This window comes from Perissodus microlepis, chromosome 1 (assembly GCF_051167445.1).
Source record: "Perissodus microlepis isolate ML-2025 ecotype Zambia chromosome 1, ASM5116744v1, whole genome shotgun sequence".
NCBI classification, from domain to species: Eukaryota; Metazoa; Chordata; class Actinopteri; order Cichliformes; family Cichlidae; genus Perissodus; species Perissodus microlepis.
The window spans coordinates 11035549-11053292 of record NC_140461.1 but is presented as its reverse complement, the minus strand read 5'-3'; the positions used below and the strand labels follow the sequence as shown (position 1 = coordinate 11053292).

The 17744-nt window shown below is 40.8% G+C and overlaps 1 protein-coding gene across 1 annotated transcript in view; it reads right to left on the bottom strand.

Annotated features, from left to right (window-relative positions):
- Nucleotides 1–17744, bottom strand: part of cd276 (CD276 molecule) — a 66583-nt gene that overhangs the window by 41221 nt on the left and 7618 nt on the right. Inside the window, exons 3-4 of the mRNA XM_084929888.1 lie at nucleotides 9265–9615; nucleotides 7497–7793 (exon numbers count right to left, since the gene is read on the bottom strand). Coding sequence (XP_084786014.1) covers nucleotides 7497–7793; nucleotides 9265–9615 — 648 coding nt within the window. The remainder of the gene's footprint in view (nucleotides 1–7496; nucleotides 7794–9264; nucleotides 9616–17744) is intronic.

Sequence of the window (17744 nt, the reverse complement as noted above, 5' to 3'; positions counted from 1 at the left end):
TTGAAATAAAGGGCTCTGTAATAGGTGCGTTTCTTTTCATGCAGTGAGTCAGCGGGTGCTTACATAGTTTCAAGTCGAGCTGTCAGTACAAAGAGAGGTGAGCGAGTCCAGCATATGCTTGCTCAAAACCACTCTCCTTTGGGACACAGCCACACTCAGTCCATTCTTAACTTCCATTTCACACTTGGCAATCAATTACTGCTCTCTAGAGCTATTGAAGAAAAGAGTCACCTATCCCGAGAATAAGCTAAATCTCTCAACGACTCCTAATTGAAAACACATTATAGCGCTAGACAATGGTTTTTGTGTGTTGCCAGGCACTAATTTGGACTGCTTGCATGCACAGAACAAAGCAATTTACTGAGGTTGCAAACATCCTTTGCAGGACAATAATTCATAGTGTTATCAGGTGCAGAGTTTAAACATCAAATAAATGGGCTGAATAATTAAATAACCAAACTTTGAAGGTGTGCCCAGTCATTCGTTGGTGGTTATTCTCCCAGCAACTCTAAAAAGCTGAAACTAATATGATTTCATATCGTGAAGCCAAGACAGATGCCAGACCTCCCGAAACCAATCCCTCTTACAGGATTTACAGGGAGCTGTGTGAAATGTACACTGCAGGGCCCGACTGGTCCCAATGATAGTCCATGCTATGAGTCCGAATCAAAATGAAATCGATCAATAACAAAAGAGGACTTTTGTGTGTTTACTACCATCATAAATACAGTGTCCTGAAAAGAAAAGCGAGGGTAGACATAGAGAGACAGGTTTCCACCAGGCTGGGAACAGACATAAAGATGTCAACCTCTACTTTGTGGGAAGGCAGCAGAGGCTAACGTCATACTGTGTTGGTACAATGCCAAAGCTGGACCCCGTTTTGATTAAATACGGAAGACCAAAATAAAAACTGAGAGGTGTAGTCTTGTAGAAACTAGACACATTCATTCACTAATGTAGTCTGTGTGTAAATGCACATAGACAGAAACTGTTCTTAGAAGATAAAATACTGAACATAAAAGAGAGGAAAAATTCCCTATGTAGTAAGAAATGCTCTAGCCAGGGTCCTAAGCTTTTTGGACAGTTTACAATTTTCAGAATTTTGCCTTTCTATATCACCACTATAAAAAAGTGAAGTAATATACATAATGAATTGCTGGTCTACTAGCTTAGTAGCTAGTAGTTTAACCAAAGAAGCAAAAAATGCTTCAGCTTCTATCAACAGTTAACACCGCTGAGCCATTTACATTTGCAGACATACAAAGCCAAGTCTACCTTTACCATGTTTGATAGGTGATTTGATATGTTCTGAATTATGAATGCTTCCTTCCCATCCCCATAATATTCTCATGTGATCACGGTGGTACAAGTTCATCTTGGCTTCATTTGTCTAAAGAATCCTTTTGGATGTTTACTAGCAAAGTCTACTTCCTGTTCTTGAGTGCTACCACTGACAGGTAAACCCTCATTACATTCATGAATGCACTGTTTGTGGACTTGACAATGACATGCCTAAACAAGTGTCCTTACTTGTCTGTAAAGGGGTATTTCTTGATCAAATAGAAAAGAGTATTTCTTCTTTTTTTAGGACTGTGCCAAATTGTTGATTTGGCCTCTCCTAAAGTTTTTGCCATCTCTCTAAATTGGTCTGTTTTCTTTTCGCCATAATGACAGCTTTTTTTGTAGCACCTCTCTGCTCAACATACTGAGAGTTTCTAGAAAGCCCTATCAAAGGTAAATTGAACAATTGGAATTAATTTCACACCAGTTTATTTCCTTAATTTGTCATTAAATAACAAAAAGCCAGGTCACACATGGCCATGGTACTGCATATCAGTCAAGTTTCCAATTATTTTTCAGCCTATGAAAAATGTAAAAATGGGTAACTGTAATATCACCTCGACTGCTTCATTTCAAATCAGTTGTGGTGATGACCAGAGTCACAATTACAACAAATGTGTTATTGCCCAAAAGCTCAGAAACTTGACTGTAGGTCAGTGTTGCTTTTAATTGCAGCAAAGAAAAACATTCTGACAACCTGACAATGCCAAAAGCTTTGCAAAACCACACAGATCAGCAACTGCCCACAACGGAATATAACCCAACAATCCCTCAGAGCTGCTAACAGTACTGGGACCATGACAAATAACATTGCCTGGGCCATAATACAGGGATAAAATTTCCTATACTGAAGGCCCAGAAGAGGATGTCTTAGAGCACTGACAGCAGCAAGTGGCCTGGAGTTAATAATCCTGATAGGAATTAATGTGCTTACAATGGTGCATTGCTGCCTACCTGAATTTATTTTAGATTGCCTACATTACTTCATCTGTCTATTGGGTTGTTTTCCCTAGCTGGGCTGCAGATAACACAGAGCATACATTCAGCAAGAGGAAGAAGGCCTGTTTGTGCACTGGACACTAATTAATACAGTCGAGAAACTTGCTTGCTTGCTGCTCTGCTGACAACAGATTCATTTATACTGTTTTTTTTCTGTTTCTCTGACGGCTCTGTTAATTGCATTTAAATTAGACTTTGTTCAACAGAGAACCAGGGCCAACACAGTGGTTTGTTGTGGAATCTAGAAGCAAAACCTTGATTTGGGGCAAAATATTCCCCCAACGTTGACGGACAGAGCTTTTGATAAGAGATCCTACTGAAGTAAGATGCAAACATGCTTGTAAAATATGTCATGAATAATTGCAATTACTACATTTCACCACAACAGCTACTCTAATGAGAGAAACTTTAAAGCAGCAGACACTGCATCTTTCTGTTTAGCCCTTTAGCAACTGGAGTACAGCAATGCTTTTACTTCAATTTAAGATACATTAATGTTTCAAACTGCTGCACAATTTTTTCTTCAGGGATTCTAGGAGAAAAAAATAACGTATATGACAACATTCTGAGAAAGTCATTGAAAGTCTTAGAAACAGCAGAGAGCTGGGTGTTTTATGGGTTGAATGAGTCTGGCAGGTGGCTATTTAGATGGCAATATGATGTCAGGATTAAGCTTTGAAAACATAATGACACAGACTGTAAAAAGTTGTAAGAAGCAAGCTGGCACACATCTAATGATGTAAAATAATACTTCTAAGTGGAATGAATACAGAATATTTTCACAAACCCCACTTACCATTAGCACCTGTGTTAGAATCCGTCTGCCTGACAAAGGTCAATGTTTGTATAGCAATTAAAAATACTTTTTAACCTTGATTTACCCAGCAAAGGTTGAATATGAATGCATTTGTTTCACAATTATACAGTAACAAAATCTCCTTGGGGATACACCGCAGGCAAAAGTTTGTGGTGTACCTTTAGAATGGGCTGCTCAGAAAAGACTCTCAGAAAGAAACTGTTAAGGTATAAAACATTAATGTTCACCATCAGGCATGTATTTGCATAAGAGTCTTTCATAAAGCCAAATGAGTTGAGCAATCCTTTAGATATTATGAGCTGAAAGGGATTTAAGGACGGTTAGTATTAGTTAGAGTTGGGTTCATGCATGGTAAAAAAATGTCATGTACTGCTTACGAGCAAGAAGATTGGTGATTGTTGCAAAGCAAGCAAAACACACACAAACAAAGCCAATCCCAACCATTTGTGCCACACATTGTGTCACACCAAGAAGATTCTGGGTTTCCACCCCTGTCAGGGCAGAGAAGTTAAAATGTTCGCTGTGCTTGTGTGGGTTTTCTCTTGAGCTCCGAAGGAACCACAGAGGAATCGAGTTTCTCCTACCATCAAAGACACACTAGGTCTTTCATCAAAGTGATCAAGTACCACCAAGCTGCTCCTAATATTAAGGATTATTTAAATACCAATAAAGAATTACCCTACACGGATCAGTATAAAATAACTTAAGAAACTGTAAATTGCCCTTTTACCTAGCTTCCTTAGCTAGGGTCTACAAAGAACTACACAATGCCTTTGAGCACTTGACAGAGGACATTCTAGAAAAGGGTTTTTCTTTAATACTTTTGCTCCACAGCAAAACTTTTTTAGGGTCACACCAACATTTTCACAATAATGTAGTAGGGTGCTGGTTTTGAGGCAATTTTAGTTGAGCCGGTGAAGCTGCCTAATGATCACGGAAGTCTTAACATAAGGTGTTAATCACCTCAGAGGCTGCTCCATTCCTCTTTACACAAATAAGGGTACTTACTGAATTAAATCTGAAAAAGACCCAATCATGGCTAAAATATTAAGAGTTGGAAAATGTAAAAAAAGAAAAAAAAAGAAAAAAAAATGAGGTTAAAAATAGCCATTTTCCCAATGATTGTTCAGGCAGTGTACAAAATAACAGTGCTAACCTTTAACTAACTCTGCTACCCAATGAAACCTTGAAAAGTGTGTAAAGATAGTAAAATCCAGCAGGAAATTTTCTGTGCTGGGTGGGATGGTCTCACATTCCATCTGCAAGTCTATCTCCAGTGTGTCAGGTCATAAATGCCACAGCTCTGGGCTTAGCAAACATTGTTGTTTCCATCTTACTTTCTGTCATCTACTTCATACCCCTCCTAACTCTGCCTCCCTTGCTCCCTCTATCTCCCTACATCATCTCTCTATCTCCTTCCTTTCCTCACTCGATCTCCATCGGCACACTTTTCACTGTAAATGCTGTGCCAGCAGAGCAATGCCGGGGAAATGGTGCCTTTCACATTGAGAGAGCAAGCAGACGGAGTGGGGGTGGTGCTGGAGGGGGTGTTCAGTGACAGTCCTGAAACCCAGCCATCAGACAACACACTGCAGCAATCACACAGCTCCAGAAGATGGGATACACTGCTAAAGCTCTACATTCAGAAAAGGATCTGGAAATCAGAAAAAAAAAATGATAGGCGACAAACTGCTGATCCCAAAAACATAATTGTTTTTGACAAGAACAAAGTGGTCAGAATAGGTTGCGAGTGTGAGACAGTGAACGGCATCAAGAAAAGAGAAGGGGGAAGGGAGGGAGGTTCGTGCCCAGGCACACTGTCCAGGCAAACAAATAGGCAACGGTTCATTTGAGGACAGAGGCTGCGCCTTTCCATCATTCAACTGTTCATTAATACCAACCATTCCTGTGGGTCTCCCCACACCTAATCTGTGCTTCACTCTGCAAATTTATCAATATCCCAGCAACACAAAAAACATTCTCTACTCCAGGACCTCAGCTTAAAAGCTGACCAACACTCTGCAGGGCATTGCTAAAACAGTCTCAGAGATGTCTGATGATATCTGCATATGCTGTGTGAATGTTTTGTTGGAAGTTAAGATGTTTATGGTGCAGAAGTTTAAATAGTACTAACAGGAAAAGAGGTATGAGTATGTGTTAAGGAACACTTTACACAGACTCTCAACATGTAGCTCATGCCAGACTACATAGTGCTTGGCTCAGTTTGGGTAAAGGGTTCATTTTCTCAAAATTAACCTTGTCAAACTTGTGTTCTGCCTGGGGGAGATTTGTATTACTATTGTAATTTTTCAATCAAAGACTGGGGAGAGTGTGAAATTTGAACATGCTTGTTCACACTTTACCTCTTCTCATCTCTCTCTCACGCTCTCTCTTTACTCTCTTATTTCTTACTCTTTTTTTTCCCACATTCATAGTCCATTTAGAATTTTAAGCAGATTTCACCCATTCTTATAATAGGATTCATCCCTGCCTGAGTGTGGTGTGCTGTTCCTAAGTGTATACAGCAAGTGCGTTCACAATATCAACTCAAGCTCGGCATACTCTGCTACTCCAGCAGAAGAGTTCTGCTAGGTCAGAATTAATTACACAAACTGTTAAGTACACACCAGCTGTTGTAAACAAATGCAAATACATTTTCATTTCAAACAAGCCCTCTTGTATCGTGACACACAAAATACTATAAATCTTCTGTGTGTTTACTTAAAACTTGGGCCATCATCAAGCTGTGCTGCCGCTCCTACTGAGAAATTACTCTTATTCATGTGCACCCAGTTGCTGAAAATTGCAATCACCACTGCTTTAATTAAGGGTTCCCCTAGTTTATTTGTGGATTTGCTTCTTTTGTTGTCTCCCTTTGTTACAACAAGTTTCAACGGGGTCTTTAGCCAGACACGTTTTTGGACTATTTTGGTTTTTCTTGTCTTCTTTGATTGGGTTTCTTGACACAGGTTTTCTTTGATGTTTAGTTTGGGGAAAAAACCAAAACCGTAGAATGATATGTAAGAATAGCTTTACCATCAGGGAACAAATCTGTAACGTTTAGATGTCTGGATTCCCATGTACAGGCTGCATTACTAATAAAAGCTATGCAAATAAATAAGAAAAATATTGTTGTAGTATTGACTTGCCTCTCCTAGAAAAAAAAAAAAAAGACCAACTGCATGACCTTTTAAATCACTAGCCCAGAAGGCTTCATCAACATTTTTCAAAATGGGAGAGTTTTGTTTGTAGAGAGGAAACAGAAGAGTGAAAGAAAATAACACTATTATATCTATCTCAGCAAAACCAGAAATAGTCCATCAATCCAGCAAATGGAGAAGGGTAATAGCCACCACAGACTATTTTAACAATTACTTTACTTCCCTTCAGTCGTATTTCATTCACACCGTGTTTTTAATACCTTTCTACTCCCCCAATGGTACTTCTGACCGGTTATCTGTGCTGTTTTAAAAGAGGCCAACCAAATTGTTAGAAAGGCCACCTTCCCTCAGCCATCCAGTCCTGCCAATCGGCCATCCTGTTTCCAGACAGCACAGTCATTTCCCAGCCCAGTGGAGCAGCACTCCCTGACCTCTGCCTCGACCTCCGCCTCAACAACCCAAGCTCCAGCACCAGCTTCAGCCCAGAGAGCAGGCTCAGGCCACCTCTACTTATTTATGAGCCATTTCACACAGTGCTGCTCCCATTAGAGACCCAGCCTTGGCCCACCTTACACGGTACTCTCCTTGCACTTAACACACAGAATACACCAGCAGCGCAGGGGGGACATGGATGGTAGGTGGTGGTGGGTGGGTGTAGGAGACTATTAGACCTGTCATACAGGTACTGTCACACATATTGCTAAAGATTACATAAAACAATGAAAGAGAGGACAGCACATCATCCTGATCCCTGGTTAGCAAATGCTTCCTGCAGACAGCTGCTGGGAGGCCAATTGCTTCTTACTGCACATTCTTTCATTATCTGCTGAATAGCTATTTGACTATGCTTAGGGAAATAATAACTCACTGATCTAATTTAACAATGCACAAGAACTGATAGGTTATGCTTATTGGACCATAATTGGACATTTCATTATTTCTCATTCATTTCTTTATATCATTAATGTGACTTAGAAAGGGAGAAAAAAGTTAAGCATCCACAGCAGAAAATTCAACTCATTGATTGATTAACAAGACTTTAATAAGAAATGCTACATATTTATGAATGAACAAAAAAAAAATGCAGTGTAAGCTGGTTACGTTAAAAAATGTTGGAAACCAATGAGAATTTGCTTGTTCGCTCCCCACATGAATGAGAAAACTTTTATAAATCCCACCTGTGACTGTAACGGAGATGTAGCCCTCCTCTCCAAGTATTGGGTTGATCAGTCGGCAGCTGTAGGTACTGTTGGGCTCCAGCACCACTGTTAATACACTGGTCACGGTAAACAGCCCTTCTCCATTGGCCACAACTGAAGTGGTGATATTCTCTGTCAGGTTGCGCCCGCCCGCGTCCTGCCATATGACATCGCCCTCAGGATAACCACCATAGGAAACACAAGTCAGGGCAACCTCATCACCTGGCCGCAGGTTGGATTGAGGCTCTAAAGTTACCACGGGCTTGGAATAGGGTGCTGGGGAAAAAAATGTGCACACAAAGAAAGATAAGAGATGGGTTAGGACTGAAGGAGGGAGTGAAGAAAAAAAGAGGACTAGGATGAGTAAAGAAAGGTGAGAATAGGGATAAGAGAGCAGCAGAGCCATACTGAATTCACTAGTTTTAGATTCTCTGCAGTGAGTGTCACCCTGGGAACTGTTTGACATGATTCCCATTAAATTCTTAATTATATTTAGGGAGCTTAGCATAACACAGTGCTTAAGATCCCACAGACAGCATCTGCGGCACATCCTGATGCTGCATCTCTACACTCTAACGCCACTCTCTCTGGAGACCCAAAGCACTGAGCCACTCCCAGAAAGAAAAATATAGTGCAAGCGAGTGAGGAGGAGGCCTGGGAGAAAACTGCCATGCTGAGAGATTTGGGACGACTCAGCCTATGGCACAGAAAAGAGTGTAGAGGGGTGGAGGTGAGGGGTGAGTCGTCAGCCTCGGCTAGAATCACGCTTTTCCAATCCCTTGAGCTGAAGCATGAGTACAGAGGTGGCGAAGAAAGAGGCTGCTGTATTCCCAGAACCAATCATTGCACAACAAACAATGGGGTGGAGCTGAGGGCGAGATGAAATAAGTTTGTGCTGCTTTTTGAAAAGTGGACTCTCAATACAAAGACGGATATAGTGTGGCACACACTAACTTCCTCAGCTGTCCATTTGACTGACAGATTTCCGTTGAGAGTTCCATTCATTTTCTTTCAGCGCAGCTGAAGGAAATCTGCAGTGTTACTTTAAATGCTGGCTAAAAATAGAATACCTATCATTCTAATGCATAAAATGAAACCAATTTGTCACCGTTGGAGGCAGTGCTGTCCCTTTCCCCGGCAGAGGGGAAAAAAAGAATACATATGAAACATATTCATTAGCACTGCCTGATGCATAAAACAGAAACAAACTCACAACAGATACAGAAATGTGAGAAGGGATGAAAGGCACAAAGTACCACTACAAATAAAAAGAAGAATCCCTGCTGTGAAAGTGGGATGTGTAGTTACCCAGAAGAGAAGATGTTAGCGATGGCTGATTGACCATAACAACGGCTAATAATCAATGTCATCAGATAATGATGACAGAATCAATGTTTGACCAAAATCAATGCTTAACAGCCCAGAGGAAACTGTTTACATCTTGAGAAAGGAATTTATCCCAAAGAAGTTAATTGTACGAAAGTTAAATTGATTATATTTAACTGGTGCATATATGCTCATTATGTAGTTGTTGTTAGCGATACTAGATCAAGGTGAATTCATAAAAATGTGCAACTCTATTTCTTTAGCCTAATTCAAGAATCAGAATGAGAATACTTCATTAATCCCTACGGAAATTATGATTCCATTACACCACGAATGTAGAATATAGCATTTATCGATCTTGAAAAACACTTTTCACATTTTGTGCATTTTAATGTGTCACAGACATCACAGCTTGACTTACCAGCCACCTGCAGCAGCAAAGCAGCGCTGCCAAAGTCCTGCACCCTCACAAAGCAGGTATAGCTGCCTTCATCAGCCACCACCACCCTGCTTAGTAGGAGTGAAGCATTGCCCAGGCCCAGCTGGTTGGGAAACAGTCTGGTACGGTTGGTGAATCTCTCTGCCTGGTCTGCCAGCTGGTCGTGTCCCTCCAAGTACCTATGCACACTGCGTTGTGTGTCTGTCAACTGCCAGAAGACACTCAGATCGGACAGGTTGAAGGGGTTGGTGTGGTTAAAGGAGCAGTTGAGTACCACATCACTGGAGTGCAACGCCACAACTGGCTGCTCTGGGACATTCAGTTCCAACACAGCTATAAGAAAGAACAAGCATTACATGAGTATAAATAAAAAGAAAAGACTGGGAAAAAAATACCAGTATTGTAAAGAAATGTTGTATTCTGTCAGCAACAGAAAAAAAATTAATTTATTAAATATACTTTTGGACATTTTTCCAGCAGACATCTGTAGTCAGAAGCCTTTACTATGCCAATCATGCATGCCAAGCATCATCTCTTTGTCCCTTGGCTAGCCTAAAATAAACAATAAATAGTATTATTAAAGACTATTTGGCTCATGTGTAGTATAAACATAAAGTACTCACTGAATCACAGTATTAATTCAGTGTTCAAATGTGAAAGACTGACACCTACTCAAATGTGAATGTCTTTGAAAATGAAATCAATGCTGCATTTTGAAATGTATGCTGTGACTGAAACATCCACTTTGGGCAGCACAGTAGCATAGAAAAGGCGAGACAAGATGAAGGCGAGAGGGGGATGAAGAGTGGAGATCTGGAGGTAAGCATTAGGACTTTGTGTTCCTATAGGCCTTGCCTCCTGGCGATGGCTCAGTGTGCTGAAACTCAGCAACGGAAGCAACAACATCAGTATAGCTTTAGGTTAAATGTTAGTTAAATCTAAAAAGACTTTGGCGGTGATAGCGGTGGAACATAAACGCAGAAAAACTATTGAACGTGTGTTTTCGGGGACTAAAAAGTGACTGTGCTTCGTACTCGGAGGCTGTGCATCTGTATGTATGCATTTTGTCTGTCTAGACTAGGCCAAGCGCAAAGACACAGCATAATCATTGTGGATTAGTAGCCATTGCAGGCAGTCTAAAGTACATCCATGGTATTCTCAAGAGTCAGCATTCTCCATTGATCCCTGTCTGCTGTTATACAACTCTGAGACACTCATCAGCATCACAGGAGAGAAAAAAGCCAGTCGGCCCCTGGAGCAATACACTCTATGCTCAGGCTCTCTAATTGTTATAATCACAGCGTCATTTTAGCCTCAGCACCCCTTTTTGAGCTCTGTCTATCTCACAGCCAATGTCAATGTTGAATCACTTTGCTATGAAGGATATTTGACTGCTGCAGAGGTGCAGTAATTACTTTGCCTATTAACAACAAACAAGTCTTTCATCTGAGAGGGTTCATATATGGATGGATATTGCTAAGTCAAGGCAGACCTATTTTCAATCACATTCAGCCAATCCCAGCAAGGTGGCCTCCACATTACACCCCCCAATACCCTGCTCCTCTGCAGGAACAGTGCCACCTACTGGATTACCTCTCAACTGCAGATGAGGACAGGAAAAAAGCATCGATTTATGCTAGTAGAATCTCTTGTATGCAGAATACAACTGCATATAAATGGCTAAAACTGAAAACACAATGCAGTTTTCTGTGTTTTTACCTAAGTAAAAAAGTTACAGTGAAGGACACGCTGCATAAAGCAAAAACAGTAACAAAAAAGCAAAAGCACAAAACTGTTTCTCTTAGAGAAGACCATCATATCTGTGTCATAGGTTAATGAGTTGGTATTACCTCAGTGTCTGCACCAACGAAGTGCCAGTCACAACAATTCTCTTATCCTCAAGGTGAAAATGGCAGGAGGCTTTTTTTCTGTGATTACAAAAGCTCTACTGTTGTTGTGGGTGTTTTCTATCTCCCTATACTGTGCACACATTCACTCAGCAGGGCTACACAATACAGAAGAGTTATCACACTAAAGCGTGGCAGAAGCAGGCGGCATTCTATCGCCACCAATGGGGATAACTGAGCAAATTTTTAGAGTTTGCATCGGCACTGTCTTAGAAGACAGTCCAACCTTTGTGGCAATGAACAGGTTGATGGTATTTTTTGTATAAGTATAGGGTCAGTGACGGCCTCTACGAGACATGCATGTTGAGGGAGGAGGAGAGAGAGCAATTAAATCACTCCCCGAGCAGCCTGGGATGACTCACACCACTGAGTTCGTACACGAAGGGGGAAGGGAAGAGGGGAATAAGAAAGAGAGGCTGGTGTTGAGCTCACACTTAAAGATAATATCTGGAAACAAGCCAAGGAAGAGGCTGTGGTGGAGCTTCACACACTAATCCCTCAACCCAGACCGGAGCCATGTCAGAGAAGAGAGAGAGATAGAAACTCCCCTCTCTCATTCTACATCTCCACCTCTTCCCACCTCTTTCATTCACTGCTTCTTTAAGCAGTGACCTACCACTCACTCCAAGGCCCTGTGAGGACACAGCTCTACACAGGGACCTTGTGTAGAGACACCGACTTGGGTTTGGAAAGAGAACACAAGGGGGGAATTTTGCATTGCATCAAGGGGAGGGGATTGGACAGGAGAGGAGGGCAAGCTAGGCCGGCTGACGTCATGGAAAACGCACATCTGATGTCCTATTCGTCAGAGGTGAAGCACCACAAGCCAAAGCGAATGAGCACACGCGGTTTTTGATCTGCTGCTGCTTACAACCAAAATCATTTATACGTTTAAGTGCAAACAGCAGAAACACAACATATATTTAAATACGAAAAAAAAGAGATATTGGATTGCCCTCTAAAAAAATCATTTGGAATATAATGGCAGCAATGCATGTAAAACATATACAAAAGCACAAAATTGTTGTTTTGTTATGGGGGGGTTTATTCACCTGTGCCTACATAATCTTTGGTTTATAAAGCTGTATGCATTAAATGAAATCAACTCATATAGCATAAAGACAACATCCCCAAGAGAATGCAACTTTACACTAGCATGCTGTACCTTTTTGGAACACTGCTGCACAACAAACATCATCTTCTGTACAACAGTTGACTTTTTGATATGTTTCCACAGAGGTCTGCTACCGACACGAAAAAACACACTTTCTGAGCAGAGACAAGCATAAGCAGGAGAAGATAAAGAGTGCAGTGCTTGTGGTCTTCCATGAGGAAGCTGCCCTGCACATTGTCTCCAGGCTATTCATGTCTTCTCAGAGGGTAAGTGAGGATCTCACCTCTCCCTTCTCTCTCTCGATAAAGAGATGCTCAGAAGCCATAGAGGGCAGGCTGGGAGATGTCAGGCTGTGGGGATTTACACACTGCACTTTGTGTTTATGGGTCTCAGCTCTGTTTGAGTGCCTGCGAGACAGAGACGGGCACTTTCACAGCCGACATGAAATAAACTCATTACAGCCTTTGCGAGCACTGGCAACGGGCCCCGCTTAGCAGCAAGGCACAGGGCTGGCTAGAAAAGGCTGCAAGTGATCTTAACACTGCTCTCCACTCTACTTTCAAGACTACCCACTACCTTGTCACTATCAACACCTCCTTCCATCCTGCTTTCCTGAGACATGCAAGGTATGGGTGCTACTGGGTTTTCTTCTACCCAGAGTTTTTCATATAGTGAACAGCATGCTCACTAGGCACATGAGATGAGCTTGGAGGCTGACTGTGAGACTGAGAGACAGTGTGATATGCAAGAAGACAGCAAAGGTGAATCTGAACTGTTATACTGGGGCTGCTCACAGGGTAAAGCACAAGGCTGTTGGTAAATAAAACCCACAGATGCCTCGCATCAAACTGACAGATACCGACAGGTGAGTGTGCATGTGTTCACCCACATGCATTTACAGATGCAGTATGTGTTCGCGTTGGATTACCGAGCTGTAACAGTCAATCTAGTTATTACGATAGGCTTTCATTTCGGCAAGTCTGATGTGCACACCTCAATTACTGTGTTATGTTATGTGCTGGATTTACAGTTAAACAAAATCAGTCGCTGAGTTTGTGTAATTTTCAACAAATTTTTAACCTTGATGTACTTACGTATTTCTGTATATGTAACTGTACAAACAACATCTGGATTAAATGATTAACGTTAGAAATAACCAGATATATGAAGATTAGATACAAGTAGAAACAAGTAAGAGCCTCTTAACCAAGTATACTTAAACGGTGGAATGAGTAACTAGTATTGGAAAGCCATGTTTCCAGGGCACTGATATAGTAATAGAGTCTGCTGTGACATTAGTGAAACCAGAAAATACTCCTTACTCCTTGTATAGAGTGAATAAAAAACTGACTATGTACAATTTATACTACCAGCTTTATATATCATGAAAGAAGGGAAAGTATAGTGCCATTGAGCTTGAGTTAGCTTTATACTTGTGGCAGCTTTGTACTCTGGCAAGCTGTCCAGCCCAAACAGCAGACAAAAAAAAGTTGTATTAGAGACAATTTGCAATATTTAAAGTAAAACGCTCAAAACCAAATATATTTTAAAAAAAAACAAAAAAAAACCTGGAAAGATGTCCTGTCATCACTTTCCTCCTGTCACTCACTCACATGCTTCACATGCGTCATGCAATTTACTCATTTCAACATCAACTTTTTTTTATCCCACAGCTCCAAAAGTGAGTCAACAAAGGGATAAAATGTACAAGCACATTCAGCTGCAAACAAGACCATGCACATACACTATACAGCAAGAGAGAAAAGGATAAGACAGACTTACAAATGAGCTTGGACATCTGTGTGGGACAAGGACAGTTTAAAAAGGTGCAAAAATGAGAAGAATATCCTGTTGCAGACAAGCATGCACCAATACAGAATACAACCAGGGAGAAGGAAGAAGAGGCAAGTTAGGTAGTGGTTACTGGTCTAAAGCGAAGCATCCATTAGTTTTCTGCTGCTAGATCATAGTACTGCAGAATTAAAATAAAAACCAAGCCTTTTCCAACAAACAGAGGTAAACAAAAATTTAAGTAGAGCAAGAGTGCAAGGGACAAGCTACTACCATATGTTCTTTCTGGAACATACTGAAGTACAGATGAAGACCTGGACAATAACACTCTTATCTTGCATTGTTGTTGATTGTTATTACCTGCTGTGAATCACATCACAACTGTAATCTAACTGACATGAAATCTCTTTACAACTAGATTTCAAATCTACAAATGGAAGAATTTTTGATACTTAAATAAACTAATATATTAGTGAAAACTTGAGAAAAGTTTCCAATAGCAACAATACACTATGTCTCAAAGGCTGCATTCACTCTTTTGATCAGCTTTAAGTATTCTTTGGGGTGTTTTAGCTTTTATTATGAGCAGAAAGCTTAGAAAGAGAACAGAGGAAAGACACAGAAAATGGCTCCTGGCAGATTCAAACCCAGGCATCTGCAACAGCCTTACGGCATATGAGCCACCTGCTCAGCCTCCACGCCACCTAGCTTTAATCTCTAGCCTTCTCAGAGTCACATCATGTTCCAGTGGTCCTAAGTTTAATCAAACTGTTGATCGTTGCAAAATCTGATCCCTTCTGGAAAAAAAAAATGCTTGGAAAAACAAACTGTGCTGATGCCAAAAAGGGTCAGTTCTGCATGGATGTTAGTACAAGATTTTATTTTATTTTTTTAAAAAGATGGTTATGTCATTCCTGCTGTCTTTCAAAGAGCTGAAAGGTTTTGCACAAACAGTATTGTGCAGTAGGAGTAACAAGTGCTGTACAAATGTGTATATTGCAGTAGATCACTACTATGCTTTGTTGGAAAAGGGAAAGGCTACATAAAGTGTTAGTATTGATTAAATGTATCAGTGTTATCTGTATGAATGCAATTTTAAACAAAATCCAGGTCCAGAAACACAATCCTACTGACATATACACATATAGAGACAGAGACACAACTTCATGCAGAAACAGACACCCAAAAGCCAGACAGCACATTGATATTCCACACCTGTATGACTGCTGACAGCTCCACAGCATCACACTGTCAGAGGATTTGGACATGAGGTACCCTGACACTACAATGGAGACACTGTTACAAAGTTGCTCTGGAGCAGAGAGGTTCCATCAGCCACAGACACAAACACACACATGTATACACAGTGCTACATCACTACCTGGGCCCCTTGCACTGTCCTTGACACACACACACACACACACACACACACGCACACACACACACACACCATTCGTCATTATTCAAATCAGGAGTTTCTGCAGTAATCTACAAAGATACCTCCAGTCTTTATCATCAATGTCCACTACAAAAAAATATTTTAACACTCAGTTCAATAATCATTTTTTAGCACTACAAAAAAAGTGTCTTTGCTCCGATTAGAGTTAATTTCATTCCATTCTGTCCCACTTCATAAAGCTAATAATGGCATCAATTCACTAACAGGGAATGAAGCTATTTGCACAATGAGTGTTTAACACAGTAAGTGCATGTTTAAAAGGTACAGCCCTGCTGAAACATGATACAACAAGTGCTAATATGATTTAATACATAAGGAACATCAAGCACAAGCACTGGAGGGGAAATTGCTGGGGCAATATTGACACAGCAAAGCAAACCGGTACGTAAGGTGCAATACTAACAGACTGCACCGACAGTGGGTTTTGGTTGGGCAGGGAGAGACGCAGGAGAAAAATGCTTTTACAACAGTGCCCCCCTCTGTTGATGAATGTAACTGTAGCTCAGCACATTTCTATTCTACACATTACGCTCTACCTGAACATCAAAGGATTTTGCTCAAAGGATCTGCAAGCCCTTTCATACCGATTACTCTTATGATATTACCAATCCCTGTATAAGTCTGAGGGGAACACTAGCTTTTGATTTCATGGTGTCAGAGCAGATGTGCATGTCCATAACACTCCTATTTGAAAAAAATGCATTTGGAAAACATTAACTGAGTGATGGGAGCATGTGCATAGTAAGTATGATATGGATAGGAATCACTGAGGACTGAGAGCTTATTCTCAAAAAATATCATAAATCACAACAGGAATTATCATTGCTCTATTTTCCTTTTTCTCATTCATCTCTTACTTGTTCTCTACCTGTGTTTTTTCTGCCTTTCTTTCTTCATAGAAGTATGTCATCTCATATCCCGTCAATAACTCGTTAACGGATTTCGGCAGTCAGATGGTGTTGGCTAAAGAACAGTGGGCAGATAAAGGCAAGCCTCTGGCTTACAAGGGACAGAGAGCCTTTGATGAACAGGAGACAGAAAAACTAGTGAAGAGATGGTGTACATGAGAGCGCCTGAAGGTAGCAGTAGGGTCATGGGGTCAGATATTAGTAAAGTGAACATGATTTCTAATATTTAAAGCCTAACAAAAATAAGTGCTGCAGTTTGTTTCCAATTACAAAAGGTGAAAAACTAATTCATTTACTTGTTAATGCTCCACTAGGTCACAAATTGTTAGTAAGAACTGTTATTTGATGATGAATCTAGAGCTGATAATTTCTCATACTCTTCAAATGTTTTAGTAACGCCAACAGTGGCTGAAGAAGCTGAAAATTAATCCAAAGCAGGGGAAGGCTATAATTTCAAATATTTGTCACTATGAGGTATCTGAAAGGGATTCTAATGTCACGCAGTTAGTCAAGAAACTGAAACTCAAAATTGGCTCCTACGACAAAACAATAATTGCAATGAGACCTCAAAATGTACTATGAAGTAGATTTTGCTGCAGTAATGTGCAACATCTACCAAAGAAGGGGTACTGAAGAAGTTTCTTGTACATATCTCACAATTGTGGTTGGGTTTTTTCAGACCAAAAAATGTAACTAAACAATGCAGATCATGCATGCAAATTCAGTTTGATGGGTGTTTGTTGTTGGAGTTGAACATGAAACAACCCGACACATCACGACAAAAGACAGAGGCAGAGTTTTATCCCCACAGCACCCGATGTCACCACCGCCGTGTGTCAGACGCAACACCAGGCAAGCAGGGGTCTCCCTCTGTCAGCTGCTGGGATGCTTTCGCAGCAAGCCAGTAGTAGCTGTGACACTTCCCAAGCACAGATCAGCATCCGTTCAAAACATTCATCAAAGCCTACTAGACACACAGCAGGCCCACATATGGCTTCAGGCCTCTCTTCCCCTCCAGAACTGCAATCTCGGCATATTACCTGTATCAATTTTTTAACGATCCACAAGCCAGCATTTTTAAGACTTGTTGAAATAATCATGAGGTGCTTGTTGGGTAATGCACTCTGTTTCAATAAGTGAACCGTAAGAAAAGAAGAGCTGGGAAACAGTGAGACAGAGGCAAGCCAACAGAGACTCGTCATTATGTATGCACTGCAGCGAAACCAATCTTTGTTGAGCCTGTCCTCGATTGTTTTTAAAAGGATACTTTACTGGACACAATC